The following is a 16,117-nucleotide window of genomic DNA, read 5'->3' on the forward strand; positions in this document are numbered from 1 at the left end:
TTTTCAAAGAAGAAAAATGATTGAAAATGGCCCCTCTTCAAATAGTGTTGCGAAATCCTGAAGAAGCTGATAATGCCTTAGTTTAACTACTCACTGACAATTCAGCACTGCCTCAGTACTCCAATGAAGTGTCAGCCTGGACTATGTGTTCAAGTCCTGGAATGCAGCTTGAACCCACAACGTTTTGACTTAGAGGCAAGTGTGCTATCGACTGAGTCAATCCAAGAGACCAATGGCCTTCTAAATTTGTTTTCTAACTTTTCCACTCCTTTTCTGAAGGCTCTAACTCTTGCTGTGGTATAGTTCCACATCCCTCCATAACCTCACCTGGAAATTAAGTATCAGCAGGCCAAATGATCTTGGAAGCCATCAATCTGCATAAAGAGAACAGACCGAAGCCAACTCTAAAAGGCATTTTGGAGGACAAAGCCATACTAAATCCTGTTCTTAGCTGACTACCACACAACTACACTTTCCAGCAGGAGTTATCCAATAACTACAGAAGCAGGAATCCTCACTGATTTTCAACCTCCCACGCTCAGGTTCGACAAGGGCAATTGCAGCACCAAACTGCAATCCTGGCTGAGATCAGTTAACTCTACACACAACAGATTGAATTTAGGACCATAGTGATCTATGTGACTCAGGACCACACCGAATGATTGTCTATAATGAGAGTTTCTGCTGCTGATAGTTATTTGGTGACCCCTGCTGGAAAGTGTAGTTGTGCTATGGTTGTCTGAAAATAGGGTATAGTTTGGTATCTCTTAAAATTGGCTTTGATCTGCCCTCTTTCTGCAATACCATAGAACCATAGATGTTCCTTTTTCAATCAACACCAAGGAAAGTAAAGTTTAACCAGTTATTCATCTCATTTGTTATTTATGGGACCTTGTGAGCAAATTGGCTACCTCATTTGCGTACATAATAGTGATGACACACTCCCTTGGGCAGCGGCAGCACATTAACATGAGGAAGTTAATGTATGTGAACCCATGTTTAACAAATACATGACAGTATATTTGAGTTCCAATATATAGGTATAGCAGCAGCTCCTTCCCAAATCAGGACCTCACTCAATTTTGAAGGACCCTGCAGCTGAATTGCCCATTGGGCCTCAATGTCAATACTCAAACCTGAAATGTGGTCACATGGACAAAGTACAAGGAGGTCCCAAACTGACACGTGAGGAATGGCCGCCTGGGTGAGGTATTGGAGGGCTGCTGTCACTCATGCAATCGCATTCCAGCCAGTCACTACCGTCAGCACACGAGAAGATATTTAAAAATAAAAACATATTTTCTCTTCCCCTTAATGATCATTAGAAGTCCTCAAAAGTTCAAAAAAAGCTTAGTAATAAGTTTTGAAGACTTAAATTATTTATTTATTTTCAAACCCTTTTGAATTTCCTGTTATTGTAACAGTGCTTGTGGTGGTGGTGCTGCAAAATCCAGATCAAATTAGCTGTAGTAGGTGCTTTTAGCAAATAGTCAGTGGAGACAAAGAACAAACAAAAGCAGCTCATGATAGACCTCTCGGGGGACCAGTCCGAGAGGTGCCTTTTGTCCAACACTTCTAAACCTTGAAGTCTGAGATATGGAAAAGCCATATAACTGATACAGCAATGGAAAAGTGAAAAACAAAAAATAGTATATCTACAGGTACAAGCTTAGAACTGAACCATATTAATGGCATTCTAAGGTCTAAATCCAGATCTCCAACCCTTTGAACCAGCAAAGGTTTTATTCAGTGATTTGATGGATTAATTTCACATTCCCTTTTACTTTCTACAGGGTTAGTCCCAAGGAATATCATGAATTGTTTCTAATATTATATTTACAACCGCTGGTCTTAGAACAACATTGGGGTAAATTTTCCCTCCAAGTGGGCTTCGAGCGGGAGGCCTGGGCCTCATTAGCCCCAGAACAGCAGCTGCAGGTGGAAAAAGTGCCCCACAGCATCCTGCAGGTTCCAGGTCGCTGCAATATCAGGGGGCCCAGCTGGCCTTCAGGTGGAAGAAAGTAGGTCCATGGGGGGGGGGTGGTGGTGGTATGCTGGAGCATTAGCGACCCAGGCTGGTATTTGTGGAGCCCTCCAACTCTACCCGACCACGCAAAAATAAAAAGTGAAACTTGCTTGCCGGCTCCTCTTCAGTCCAACCACCAACTAAAACTGAGCAAAGTGTGCATGTTCAGTCCTACAATAGCATTGGGGACCTACTGATATCATAGGACCCCAATTTAAATATCTAAATCAGCTGTGCATCTGCTTCAGATGGTCACTTGGACCGACCACTCAGAGGACCCCGGCAAAATGGAGACGGCCACAGCAACAGTGAGAACGTTCTTCCATATCATTTTCAGGGCACTACCACCCCGTTTCCACTAGGTAGGAGGCCTCAAAATTCAGCTCACTGTATTTAGACAATTTGTCAAAGGAGGTTGGAAGTATTTGGGGAGCTGATGGGATTTATTACTTTAATTACTCTTTCCCCTGCTTGAAGCAGTTTATGCCTTTATCTGCTTTGTAGATTTTGTAAATGGACAAGGAGTTAATGGGCTATTGACTAGACATAGGTGGAGGAGGAACATTGCACATTAATTGTCAGACATGTTGCCTACTCTCTGCTTTTGTTAAGTGGAAGAAGAGTACTAACAGCTAAAGCTGACAATAAACCAATTCCACACACAAGTTCATGATCATACCTGCAATTATTTTCCCTTCAATCCCCTTGAGTCATATTGGTAGGTGCCCTATTTCCAGGCCTCTGATTTCTGTTCCTCACTTGGCTCCTGGTGGAGGCAACTCTATCTTACATTTTCCTTCTCACTGGTACCTTCCCACAGCAGCTTGCCAGAGACTCAATTGGCAAATCAATGCCATGAATTCAATGCCACTACAGAAAATTCTACCACAGCAACTGCGAGGCCCATTGAAAAACTGGTATGGATCTCACAAATTCTGGAGCCAAATAAAAGTTATTTGTTAGTTATCAGGTGCCAACACTAACAAAATAAAAAGTCTGGAATTGGGGAAAAGGAAGTTGAAATAAGAATGATTCTGAAATTAAAACCACAGAAGTTGGCAAGTATCATTTTGTTGTGGCATGTATATTGTCTTAGTGAAATTCATGGCTCACTGAATGGCACTCAGCATGAAATTTTATTCCTCATACCTAGGCTAAATCCTCATTTGCAACTGCCCATACAGTTGATCTAACAAGCATTATTGTTCCATCCATTTAATTCAAACCTACCTGCAGCCTTTTGGAAGGCATCAATAGCATGGTCGATGCCTTCCTTGGTGGTCCTGTCCTGCCGTGCACCAATCTGCGTATATAGTGCACCAATGTTGAAGAGAACACTTCCCTTTTCAAAAGCCAGAGCCCGCTGGTAGGAAGGAACGCCAGTCAAAGAGTCATACCTGTCAAAAGGTTGGGGAGGAGAAAAGGGAAACAAAATGGTTTAATAGATCCTTTGATCAGGAGGAAACTTTGAACTGCAAAGTTATTCCAGATGCAGTGATGCTAAAGTTAGCAGTGTTTGCGTCTGCCTTAGATATTCTCTCGGGTACAGTGGTGCTGGTGATGCCCATAAGTGGCTGAGCGCCTTACATTCAGGAGTGTCCCAATATCTAATTATGATAGTGTAACCCGGGGATGTAACAACACGATCCTTGTGATCTGAACTGGATATCGTGTCTTTCGCAAGTGCCCTCACATGCACTTCAATCTTTCAGTAGGCAGTCTGAAAAACAGGCTGTTTTACTTTAGAGACAAGAAGTGAACAAACAGAATAATAGTTGTAAAGAAACTCACTTTTTTACTAAATTTCACTTCTTTCCTTGAAAAATTAGAATAATAAACCATACCACCTGTCCTTTTTGTGGACTAATTTACTTGTTTTTGGGATTACCTTTCTTTCTAGACAACTTCTGACTGCATAATCTGACCTCCTGCATCATAACTTCCAGCCTGAGGCCAAGGCCTGCCCCTCACAGTCTCTTTAAATTCAAAAATGCTGGAAATACTCAGCAGGTCAGGCAGCATCTTTGGAGAGAGAAACAGAGTTGACGTTTCAGGTTCTGATGAAAGGTCATTGACCTGAAACGTTAACTTTGTTTCTCCCTCCACAAATGTTGCCTGACCTGCTGAGTGTTTCCAGCATTTTCTGTTTTTATTTCAAATTTCTAGCATCTGCAATATTTTGTTTCTCAGTTTAAACCCAACTGACTGCCCATGTGTTTTTTCTCCCTGCATTTACAGGAAATGGAAGAATGTGCCTCCGACTCCTTCCCCACTAAGGGACTCCCTAGTAGGCCTGCCATCTAAAACGACTACTCCTTCCTCCAAGACTATATTCTCAGCAGACATCTTATGCCAGGCTCACATGAATAGATTCAATCCCACCATAATAGGTGTGGATGTTTATTAGACTGGCTGAGATGAGAAAATAAATTGCATAATGTTCTTGGTCATTGTGGAAACCTCTATAATTAACACCTCAATTCCTATTCTGCCTCCGATGCTGCAGTTTCTGCTTCTTTAACCCTCTTCTAATTTACTTTATTTTAAAACACAACATTTAAACATAACTCACTCCCAAATTTTTTGTGTGAGAAAACTGATTAAAAATGTCAAGGCGTGACTGTTCCGTTAGCCACAAATGGATCCCATATTTGATGTAAATCCTCCCTCCACTTTCACAGGAAAATGGTGAACCCTTTTATTCTACAGGGTTTTGTGCTGCAGTTTTCCACATCCCAAGTTTGAAGTAAAAGGCTTGCAATAATGTAACACCTTATCATGTCTCTTAGAAACATCTCAGTGAATTATTGTGATGTGTAGTGATTTGTTGTGAAGGCAGAAGCAACAAACATTTTTTCACAACAAAATCATAAAAGTAGCAATGAAATGAATGCCCAATTAATCTGTTTTTGGCAGCGTTGGTTGAAAGAGAAATGTCAAGCCATCAGAATGGGAAACACCCCAACCTTCTTCAAATAGTGCAATGGGATCTTTAACATCTACCTAAATATGCAGATAGGGCAATGGTTTAATGCTTCATCTAAAAATATGACATCTCTAACAATGCAGCAATCTCTCAGGACACTGGAGAGTCCATCTGATTCATGTGCTCATGCCCCAGAGCAAGACTTGAATCCACAATATTCTGACCGAGGCAAGAGTGCTCCTAACTGAGACAAGATGAATCAAGATGGCAATCATTTGAGAAGACAAAAGTCAGCCAGATTTGAAACTCAAAACGATCATCAATTTTGACTGGGGATGAGGAAGGCAGGTAATGGTAGAAGCCGAGAAGAAAGGGCCAAAGCAAATGGAAGATAAGTCAATAAAAAAAGTAAAGGATCAATTCAAGGAAAAAAATATAAAAGGCAGCAAGGTGGCACAGCACACTACAAACATGTGGTAAGCTACATTATGCCTTTCATACAGCAGACAGACTGGGATTTCAGAAATAAATAGTGCATGGCCAAGCAAGATTTCAAGAGTGGAAGAGGAAAAAGTGTACAACTATACTGTATTTTATAGTGTAGAACATCAAATTAGCACCCAGTGAAAAATTTTAGTTCCTTAAACCAGCCTTTCACAATGGAAGTTCTCCACAGGCAAATCTTATGTTAGACTGGTCTTCATTTCAATGTTGGTAACATAATTATAGCATAACAATTTTAAAAATACATCGGGCACAACAGGTGTGCGGGACTCTCAAAGTGTTGAGCATGGAGTGATGAGACACAGGTTACGGGCTGAATCCTTCCATATGCTAAGTTCCTAGTCTCATTGTATGGGAGGTGCCAGGCAGAGGCCAAGCACTTATATATAGGCAGGGGGAATTTAAAATTTTTTTTTAGAAGGACTGAGTCCAGGCTGCTCTCACATGGTACTGACGCAGGCCTGGGAAGAGCTCACTTTGCCCGCTTAGCCAGACATAGATGGCTGGGTGGGTGGAAGCAAGCATCACTTTTGTAAAATGATTTGTATTACAGTCCAGAAAATATAACATATAACATCTCTAAATGCAATACAGCCAGCCTTAAAATTATATATAAATGGAAAATATTTCCAGATAAGGATCATCAATTGGAAATGCTTCTTGATTTGCAGACTGAAATAGTCTACAGTATGTAAGCAAGTTACAGCTTGGGCTTTCATAGCAAAAAGGCAGTTTCCAAAAGCAGATCAAGGCCCCGATATTAGCTGGGAGGCGGGATAGCAGCAAGGGGTGGGGGAGGGGGGGGGAGGGGCGGCAGTGGGCACGATTGGGCGTGTGGCAAACCCGCATGAACCAAACTTGCTGTTTCCAATGCGATCGCACATTGATTGATAGTGGTTAACGTCCTCTCCAGGTTTGCGCCCGGCAGCTAGCCTGATTGACAGGCTGGCTGCCATCAGGAGCTGCAACACGAGGTTGGGGGGGGCAAGAAAGAGAGAGAGCTCGACATCATCCAGCGCTGGAACGGAAGATCGGGGGGGCGGGGTGGGAGAACACCGGGAGGGTGAAGGGGGGGGAACATCAGACATCGGTGCAGGTTTCAAAGGTAGTGCATTTAGTGTTTTCACTTCCTTGCATGGTTTTTTATTTATTTAGTTTCTTTTTCCCTGACCCAGCCCTTCAAGCCTGGTTTCACCAGGCGTGAATCAGAAGCGGTGGGCAAGCCAGGTAAGTTAAAAATCTTTCTAACTACTTAATCTGTCACAGGAAAAGTGCCTTAAGTACCCCAATGAGGTACATTTGGCTCTTTAATGGTCAGCCCGCCGGCTTTAATTGTCGGAGCCACCTTCCGAATCCGAACGGGATTTGCGCGATTTTCGGAGCCCCCCCCGCCCCCCCAATGCACCTGCAATTGCCTCCTAAAATCACCCAAGTTTCCTTTGAACCAAAAACTGCACCCTTTATATGTGCCAAGGGGTAGTGAGCCACAGGATAAACAATTAGCCCTCAACCGAGGTATATCGAACCAGGGACTATATGGGATGCCCATTATATTCTCCTGTTTGCTCTGAAGGATGCAATGTTCAATTGTTACTTTCCAACTAAAACCAGTAATCAAATTTATTTACAATTAAGATAATTACACAGAAACAGAAAGATGCAGCAAGCAACTGGTATAACACTTGACTTATACAACATGTAAACTGTTCCAAAACAAGGGAAAAAAAGTCTGAAATCTTTGTATTCTTTTCATTAGCTTTGACAGTCTCTGATAGAATATTATGTGTGACATGACTCTCAAAGTCCCTTAGCTGCCATGTATGATATAAGCAGTGCAAAGCAGGAAACTGAAAAACCACAAGACAGACTCTACATTAAGTTGGGTGATTTTCTTTTGATGTAAAGTCAGGCCCCTCATAGTTAATTTGCTGCTGAATCCTACTGGCCAATGAAACTAAATCTTGCACAGTTCTTGCACACCTGTCAATGCTCTTGGAAGAAAGCTCCCTTGATAGTTGATCCAGTAGAGGCAATGAATGTTGTTTATTTCCTCACATACATAAACATTTCGAAGAAGGATTGCGCAATGAGAATTCATCAGGCATTTCCATTAGAACAGTTCACACACATTGCTACAAATAATAGGATACTTACCAATGAAAAAAGATACCCAGGATTTTATTAGGTGGGAAAAAACGGTTATCAATGAAGTAAAGCTGATTGTAGTATTCCATAAGAAGCTCGATCCCAGCATCGTTCCTGGTTGGAGTTCGCATTGCCTGAAGTGAAGAAAATGGTACCATTAAATCCTAAGTCTGATGAATAAATGTAAAATTTCTCAGGGTTAACAGGAAGTTGTGCACTAGAGTTCTAATACACTGAGCCATGGAGTGTAGAACTTGGATTCATACCTGTAATTCCCCAGAAGATGCATTACTGAACAAACAGCTAGTCCCAGAGACACAAAGAGGAAGGGGGATTTCAGCTCTGTTACTCAGAAACCTTTCACACACTTCCTGGAAGTCATTATTGAAAAGAACTGGCAGAGGACCAGGATCAGGTCATCTGCTTAGCCTCTGAGCCATGGTTATTACATGACTCAGAGATAAAAGAACAAATATACTTCAAAAGCACAGGACCCAACAGTATTAAAATGTTCATGTTCTTTGCGATTTTACAAAGATTTGCTTTGGCATTGTAACAATGCAGTTCCATGTATTCACCAGAGACCTTTATTAAGCTATGGATTTGCTAGAGGTGCTTCAAGTGGTAAGAACCTGATCATGGAATCATAGAAAGTTACAGCACAGAAGCAGGCCATTCGGCCCATTGTGTCCATGCCGGCTGAAAAAGAGCTATCCAGCTTAATCCCACTTTCCAGCACTTGGTCCGTAGCCCTGTCGGTTACGGCACTTCAAGTGCACATCCATGTACTTTTTAAATGAGTTGAAGGTTTCTGCCTCCACCACCCTTTCAGGCAGTGAGTTCCAGACCCCCTTCACTCTCTGGGTGAAACAATTTCTCCTCAGCTCCCCTCTAATCCTTCTGCCAATTACTTTAAATCTATGCCCTCTGGTCACTGACCCCCCTGCTAAGGGAAATAGGTCCTTCCCTATCCACTCTATCGAGTCCCATCATAATTTTATATACCTCAATTAAATCTCCCCTCAGCCTCCTTTGTTCCAAAGAAAACAACCCCAGCCTATCTAATCTTTTCTCATAGCTAAAATTCTCCAGCCCTGGCAACATCCTCATAAATCTCCTCTGTACCCTCTCTAGTGCAATCACATCTTTCCTGTAATGTGGTGACCAGAAATGTACACTGATATGGCTGCACTATAATTTTCTACACAGGTACAATGGCATTCATACAGATATTTCTCGCACTCTTCCCTCTTCCACTTTCCCCAAAACAAAACCAATATCCCTGACCTCAGACCTGTGGAATTTCTCGCTCTTCTTGGCATTTTACTTACTAAATTAACTGTTCATTAACAGAAACCTATACTGAAATTAGGAAGATATTTAATTTGGGTCCAAAAGGCTTTTTGGTTTTAATCAAAAAATGTTAAATATTGCCTGTGTAATTTTTTCATTAACTACACTTAAATTTTCACATGGAAACCTATTAACAGTAGTTCACCCTAATAGCCAGTCTCTCTAGACTCCACAATCCCACAGTGTCTACAGCAGGGACAGATGCACACTTTTCCCACCTGTGAATGCTCAGTACAAAGGGAAATGACTAAAGCCAAGTCTTCTTAAATGAGAACAATTTCATTTAAGTGTCCAATGCTTTCTTAAATTCTATTTCACAATATTCAGCATGCAGACTGGATCATTTTTAATGGGAAACATATACATATTTTGAAAGTTACGAAGAATTAACAGGTTAAAAAAGTATTACAAGTTTGCAATCTTTTAAAAACAGTGGTGTGAACTCCTCAATAAGTAGGTTTTTTTTAATACTTGTATAGTTACTGACTTATTTAAACATTATTACCATGGATAAATAAGGTAGTAGCAACCCTGGCACTCCCCCAGAGCTAAATGATTAAAAAGTCCAAATTGTGCAGAGTACTCAATTATTTCTTCCCTCCTCCTTTTTCCATCTATTTCTTCCCATCATCTCCTTGCTGGGATATGATTCCCTAAATGCAGGCTACCCTCTAGAATCTTGTCCAAGTAGATATTCATGTGCAAGACTATATATACATTGAGTGTTGGCAGGCTATTCAACAGGAAATTGGATAAATACTTGAAAGAGCAGGGGAGGGGGATTAATTGGATAAGAACATAAGAAATAGGAGCAGGAGTAGGCCATACAGCTCCTCGAGCCTGCTCTGCCATTCAATACCATGGCTGATATTCTACCTCAACTCCATTTTCCCATCCTATTCCCATATCCCTTGATTGCCTTAGTGTCCAAAAATCTACCGATCTCAGTCTTGAATATACTCAATGACTGAGCGTCCACAGCCCTCTGGAGCAAAGAAATTTTTCCTCATCTCAGTCCTAAATGGCTGAGCCCTTCTCTTGAGACTATAACCCCTAGTTCTAGACTCTCCAGCCAGAGAGCTCTTTCAAAGAGCCGATGCAGGCATGATGAACAGAATGGCCTCCTTCTATGCAGTATCATTCTATGCATACTTCCAGCAGGGCTTCCTGGATAGTGATCAGGAGTAGGAACCCTGGCTGATTTTTTTTCCTTGCTGATTCAGGGGTTTTGGCAAACTGCTGTCCTGATTGAAATCAGCTAATCCTAGCACAGACATGGGATAGAATCTGAGATCTACCTGCTTCGAATAGCTTAGTGCCTTATACCACTGACCCATCAGTACACCCTAATCCATTCTTCCATCAACCCCAACACCTAATCTCCTCCCCACGGCACCTTCCTGCAACACCTGCCCCTTCACCTCTTCCCGTCCCACCGTCCAGGGCCCCAAACACTCCTTCCAGGTGAAACAACGGTTTACTTGTACTTCTTGCAATTTAATATACTGTATTCGCTGCACACAATGCAGTCTCCTCTACATTGATCGCTTTGCCGAACACCTCCGCTCTGTCCTCAAGCATGACTCTGACCTGCTGGTCGCTTGCCATTTTAATTCCCCCTCCCACTCCTACTCTGACCTCTCTGTCCTCAGCCTCTTACACTGTTCCAATGAAGCTCAACTTAAGCTCGAGGAACAGCACCTCATCTTTTGTTTAGGCACTTTACAACCTTCCGGACTCAACATTGATTTCAATAACTTCAGGTCATAACCATTGCTCCCATTTTTTCGGTCAGCTAGTGCTTGGTAATGATTCTGCTGCTGCCATTTATGGCTACTCCTGATCAATCTTTTGTTTCTTAACCTGTCCCATTACCACCTTCCTTGCCTTGCACCATCATCCCTTTTGTCAATTAATCACTCGTGCCCTCTACCCTATCACAGATCTTCCCTTTTGTTCTTTCCTCCCTCCCTCCCATTTTCCCGGCTCTGTACTTGCTCAAAAACTTTTAACATCTTCCATTTCTGACGAAAGGTCTTCGACCTGAAACGTTAACTCTGCTCCTTTCTCCCCAGATGCTGCCTCTGACTTGCTGAGCCTCACCAACATTTTCTGTTTTTATTTCAGATTTCCAGTATCCTCAGTATTTTGCTTTTGTTTTCATCAGTATACTGCTTAGTTTTGGAACAGTTGAGCTATTTCCTTTTGCTGGAACATATTCCCCATCATCCCCCACATAACTAACCTGCCGGAGGTCCATAAGTTCCTTCATTTCCTTTTCATACTTGCAGCCTTCCTCATTGTAGTGTTCTTCAATAAAATCCTATCAAAAATAGGAAGCAGGGCACTTAGTAGAATTATGTGAAATTTATTTCAACAGTGTCTTCTTGTGCATCTGTATATAAAATGGTAAATTTGTAGCATGCAGTTAGAAACAGGTAGGGATAGATGTCTCAAAATGTCTTTGGCCGTACTGAGTTAGATGATCTCAAGACAAAAAAAAGAAAAAATCAGCTGGGTGCCGGCTCCAGATTCCTATCCTAAGACTCCCGCTTTAAAGTGACATGCAGGAATGTCAGGTGAGAACAAGATCATGTCTAGCTGTTAACATACATTTAGGATTATAGATGAAGGATGGACACTTGGATGAGATACCGCAGGACTGGCAGCACCCAGTATGAAATACCAGCTTGGGGGAGGGGGAAAGAGACATGAGAGTGCGAAAGCGAGAGAGACGAGAGAAAAAGAGAGCGAAAATTAGCAAAAAGAGAGCGAGCAAGAGAGAAAGAGAAAGAAATAACTTTGGGAGTTACTGAGAACGCAAAAGAGTTGTGGAATTTTTCTATGGGAAACCAAATAGTAAGTCAGACCACTCCAGTGGCTCAATGTAACTTTAATATTCGTGACTCAGCAGGTGACAATTAAATATATCCCTTGTATTCGGAAGTTTAATTGCTGTTTCAAGCAATGGCGATGTCTACAACTTCATTTGAACTACATGTAAGTCAGATAGGAGGACCAGCATAGGGTGCTTTACACTAGTATTCCATATGGGTTTTTTGGATCAAAACAAAACATGGAGGTGCAGCTGTAGATTGTCGTCCTGAAAAGAACAGAGCCCTTTATCCATTAGCAATTCATACGCTGCTGAGCCAGACATAACTTTGCAGATTACTGATATCCAGCATATCTCTTTTCAATGTGTAGAGGATGGATGATGGAATGGAAGAGGACAATTACATCATATCCATCAGTCTTAATCCAGGAGCAAGAGGTAGATTTTTTTGCACCCCATCAATAGGCTACAATATTGCACTTGGAAAAATACATTGTTTGTAAAACACTGAGGACTGCCACCTTCTACTAGCTTTTCTCTGACCCTGTTTACTCCATTGCAGCTAGGATTGACTATTTAAGAAAAAGGAAAGAACTTTTACTTATATAACATCTCTCACGGCCTCAGGTCATCCTACAACACTCCACAGCCAAAGAATTATTTTTGAAGTGCAGTTGCTGCTGCAATGTAGGAAAATGTAGTCCTGAAAACAGCAATCAGATAAATGACTAGAAAACGACCTATAAATTCGTCTGCTAACCGGCCTACTAAACCCCCAATACAGCGGACAGAAAGCACGCACATATTTCAGGCCAGAAGCGTGAGGCCCGCTTTTTGGTAGAGGAAAATAAATAGGCACTCAGGGCCCACACCTGAGACAGGGGTTAGACCCCATATTTGCATATGTTTGAGGTTCCCCCCTTCAAGATTGGTTATCCCTGAGGCAGCCGGTGCAAGCGCTGTTTGCACTCAGTAAGACCATACCTTGGGACCACCTGCTACCTACAAGGCAAGATTTTGAAATGTACTTACATGAATGTGGAGCCGGGAGGAACAGGTGTGTCTACGAACTCCCGAACTCCCCCCACCCCCGGGCCTCTGAACGCCCGGTCCCCAGCTTACTTACCGGAGTGCCGCTGCGACGTTAGCAACGGCCTGATCTTAGTTTCATTATCGCTGGCTGTTCATGCCAAGCCGGCTCCATTGAAATGAAGCCCAACATAGGGGGTGCCTCAGGCCTCACCATTCAGGCACAGGGAATGTAGTGTGCCCATTTCTACCTCAATCTTTTTCATTCATGTTGGTTGAGGAATAAATGTTGGCCAGGTCACTAAGAGAACTCCCCTGCTCTTTAAATAGTGTCATGGGAATTTTTATGACTGCTGAGAGGGCAGACAGGCCTCGATTTAACGTGAACGTGGCACCTCCATCAGTGCAGTGCTTCCCCAGTACTGCACTGTAGTGTCAGTTTACATTATGACTATGGAGTGGGGGTTGAAGCTATGATCTTCTGATTTAGTAGCAAGTTTGCTGCAGGCTTTTAATTGAAAGAGAGTTACAGAGGGTAGATTTAAAAGTTGTTGTTTGTTTAACAGATTTACTCATTCATTTACTGGCAATGTGAAAGACAATTCATTATTTATCCACCTATATCCAATTTGGGCTTTAAATGTAGTTCACCTGCAAGTAGGACTGCAAATTTCTCCATGTGGCCTGGTCCAATTTCATTTCCACCACTGTAACATTTGCTGGGTAGAAGCTAGGGACTTCTCAACAGGAAAACTGATTAAAAACTATCAGGCAAATTTCTCCAGGTTACTTTTGTGTACGTTCCAGTGGTCTGGAGAACTAATGGAATAGAACTAGTCAAGAAGCACCTCAAATATCATACGGTCGATTCAAATGGAGGTGGCCTTTCAGTCCATTTTTCCTCATCCTGCTATATCATTCGATTATTTCCCATTATAGCATATAGCTGCTTCTTAAATGTTCAGTGTCCTGGCCCGAATCACCCTTCCTGGCAACTTGTTCAAGCTGTTCATACATCATCTGTGGAAAGAAATAACTTATTTTTCTCCTGAATTTACCTTTCACAACACTGAACCTGTGTCTTCCGTCCTGTTGCCCTGGCCTATCTGAAAGTAATGTTTTGGATTGAGCTCTACCCACTTCCTCCACTTATCTATCTTCTTGGATGAGTATAGTGTATGGTGTTAGAAGGGAATATAAAAAAGCACCAAAGGCTACATCACATTCTTGCAGGTCTTTTTAATAACCTACCATCCTTGATTTATTACTTAGGAATGATGCAGTGACCGATTTTTATGCCAATTGGCAGAGCGGTTGGCAAAACGTCAAAAGTGCAGCTTGCATTAATGTGATCAATTCAGCAGATTTTATGTTAAGTAAGTGACATGCTCCCATAACAAAATAATTGTCTGTTAAATAGGTGCTAAGCAGCAATTAACTACACATCATGTCTTTGTTTCCAGAACTACATTAAAAGTCATAAACAAACAGAGAACCATAAATGGTGAGTGCAGTTGAAAACCAACTCATTATGGTTTCAAAGAGTGGAGGTACACAGGGGTAGCGCAATCTGCTATTAACTCCTGCCCAATGGCCCCTGCGCAGGCAGGGTAAGAACTTCGTCCGGCCTCAGTACTCACCTTTAAGCACCGTTGAAATCTAGACCTTGCACGTCAATTCAAATAAATGCGCACTTTCCACTACTGGCGGGAGCCCCAATCTCTTAAAGACAGGCTGTCTCTTAAAATCTCAAAAGGTAGGCAGTACCTGTTATTTACTAAAAATAACAGTCCGCTGTCTGCACGGAGTCTGAACGGAGATCAGAAATTGCACACGTAAAACAGAGATGCAGATTCCGTCCCTGTGTTCACAAACTGATGAGTTATGTTAAAACATTGAATAAAGGTTGTGCACTACTAATTCCCATATCCCGCAATCTGCATGCCAGACCTCATCAATCTGCCCATCTGAGTTGGTACCAGGCCTGTGGGAGTCCGTGCACCAAGATTCTCTGCTGATGCACTAGAGGCCTTAGTGCAAGAGGTGGACAGAAGGAGGGACATCCTATATCAGCCGGGGGGGGGGGGGGGGGGGGGGTGCAAGAGGCCCTCCAGACATATGCCCAAAAGGCAGTGGGAAACAAAATCAATGCTAGGCACACTGCACCACGAACATGGATGCAGTGCAGGAAGAAGTTCAATGCTTTGACGAGTGGTCAAGGTGAGTGAGGTCAACTGTCAAGTGGGGTCTCCTACCAAATGCACCACGAGCTGCATCCACTGCTCCACACACTACACCCCTAACACCCACATACCAACAAACTCTTTCAATCAGATGCTTCCTCTCACCTTTACACATTAACACTGTTGCAAGCCGTCCACCCACAATTCACAGGCCACACACGCTGGCAGCTATTCAACCATGACAGGCACATCACCCAGTCCCACTTGCTTGCAGAAGGTGGCGCATAACAGGAGGCAGCAAGTGGCAGTGGCATTTAGCCCCTTGAGCCTGTTCCGCCATTCAATGAGATCATGGTGGACCTGTGAGCTAACTCCATATACCCGCCTTAGCCTCATAGCCCTTAATACCCTTAGTTCACAGAAATCTATCAATCTCAAATTTAGAATTCACAATTGAGCTACCATTTGCAGAGGAGAGTTCCAAACTTCTCCCACACTTCGCTTTTAGCATTCCTGCACGTCCTGGCTCTGAATGTTAGGCTATGTGCCCGCGTCCTGGTATTCAAGTCTAGGAGACCTCCAAAAACAGTTAGAAATGCATCAGCAGCCAGAAGCAATAATCCAGCCACTAACCTGTAAATTCTGCATGGTCCCTTTAAATAGCGCTGGTGGGGGGTCCTCCAGGCAGTCTACAAATGTTCAGATGGTCGTGGTTAAGGCTGTGCATTGAGCTGAGCGTTAAGTCCCAAAGTGATGTCTATCACTTTAAATCAGCGTTGCATGCTGATTGAAGCCATTTTCTCATTACTTTACATGCTGCCGGCGTTAGGCTAATACATATACCAAGGTGGCGTCCGGCGCATGTCATGCTGGAAACGTGCGTGCGCAGCCAAGACGCCATCTTGGACGTTCGGGAGGCTGAATAGCACCGAAATAACGGGCGCTATGTGGCTCAATTTCTAGCCCACTGTCTTAATTCTTCACTCTGCTGGGTTCCTGATTTCAGGACCATTTAAGGGGAAGCTAGATAAGTACATGAGGGAGAAAGGAATAGAATGATATGGTGATAGGGCGAGATGAAGTAAGGTGGGAGGAGTCTCATGTGGAGCATAAAC

The 16,117-nt window shown here is 42.7% G+C and overlaps 1 protein-coding gene across 2 annotated transcripts in view; it reads right to left on the bottom strand.

The window, feature by feature from the left end:
• Positions 1 to 16,117, bottom strand: part of rhpn1 (rhophilin, Rho GTPase binding protein 1) — a 129,323-nt gene that overhangs the window by 41,237 nt on the left and 71,969 nt on the right. For both annotated transcript variants that reach the window (XM_067978756.1, XM_067978755.1), the window contains 3 exons: positions 11,200 to 11,277; positions 7,611 to 7,735; positions 3,257 to 3,423 (listed from right to left, as the gene is read on the bottom strand). In XM_067978756.1, coding sequence (XP_067834857.1) covers positions 3,257 to 3,423; positions 7,611 to 7,735; positions 11,200 to 11,277 — 370 coding nt within the window. The remainder of the gene's footprint in view (positions 1 to 3,256; positions 3,424 to 7,610; positions 7,736 to 11,199; positions 11,278 to 16,117) is intronic.

Source organism: Heptranchias perlo, chromosome 3, assembly GCF_035084215.1.
Source record: "Heptranchias perlo isolate sHepPer1 chromosome 3, sHepPer1.hap1, whole genome shotgun sequence".
Lineage (NCBI taxonomy): Eukaryota > Metazoa > Chordata > Chondrichthyes > Hexanchiformes > Hexanchidae > Heptranchias > Heptranchias perlo.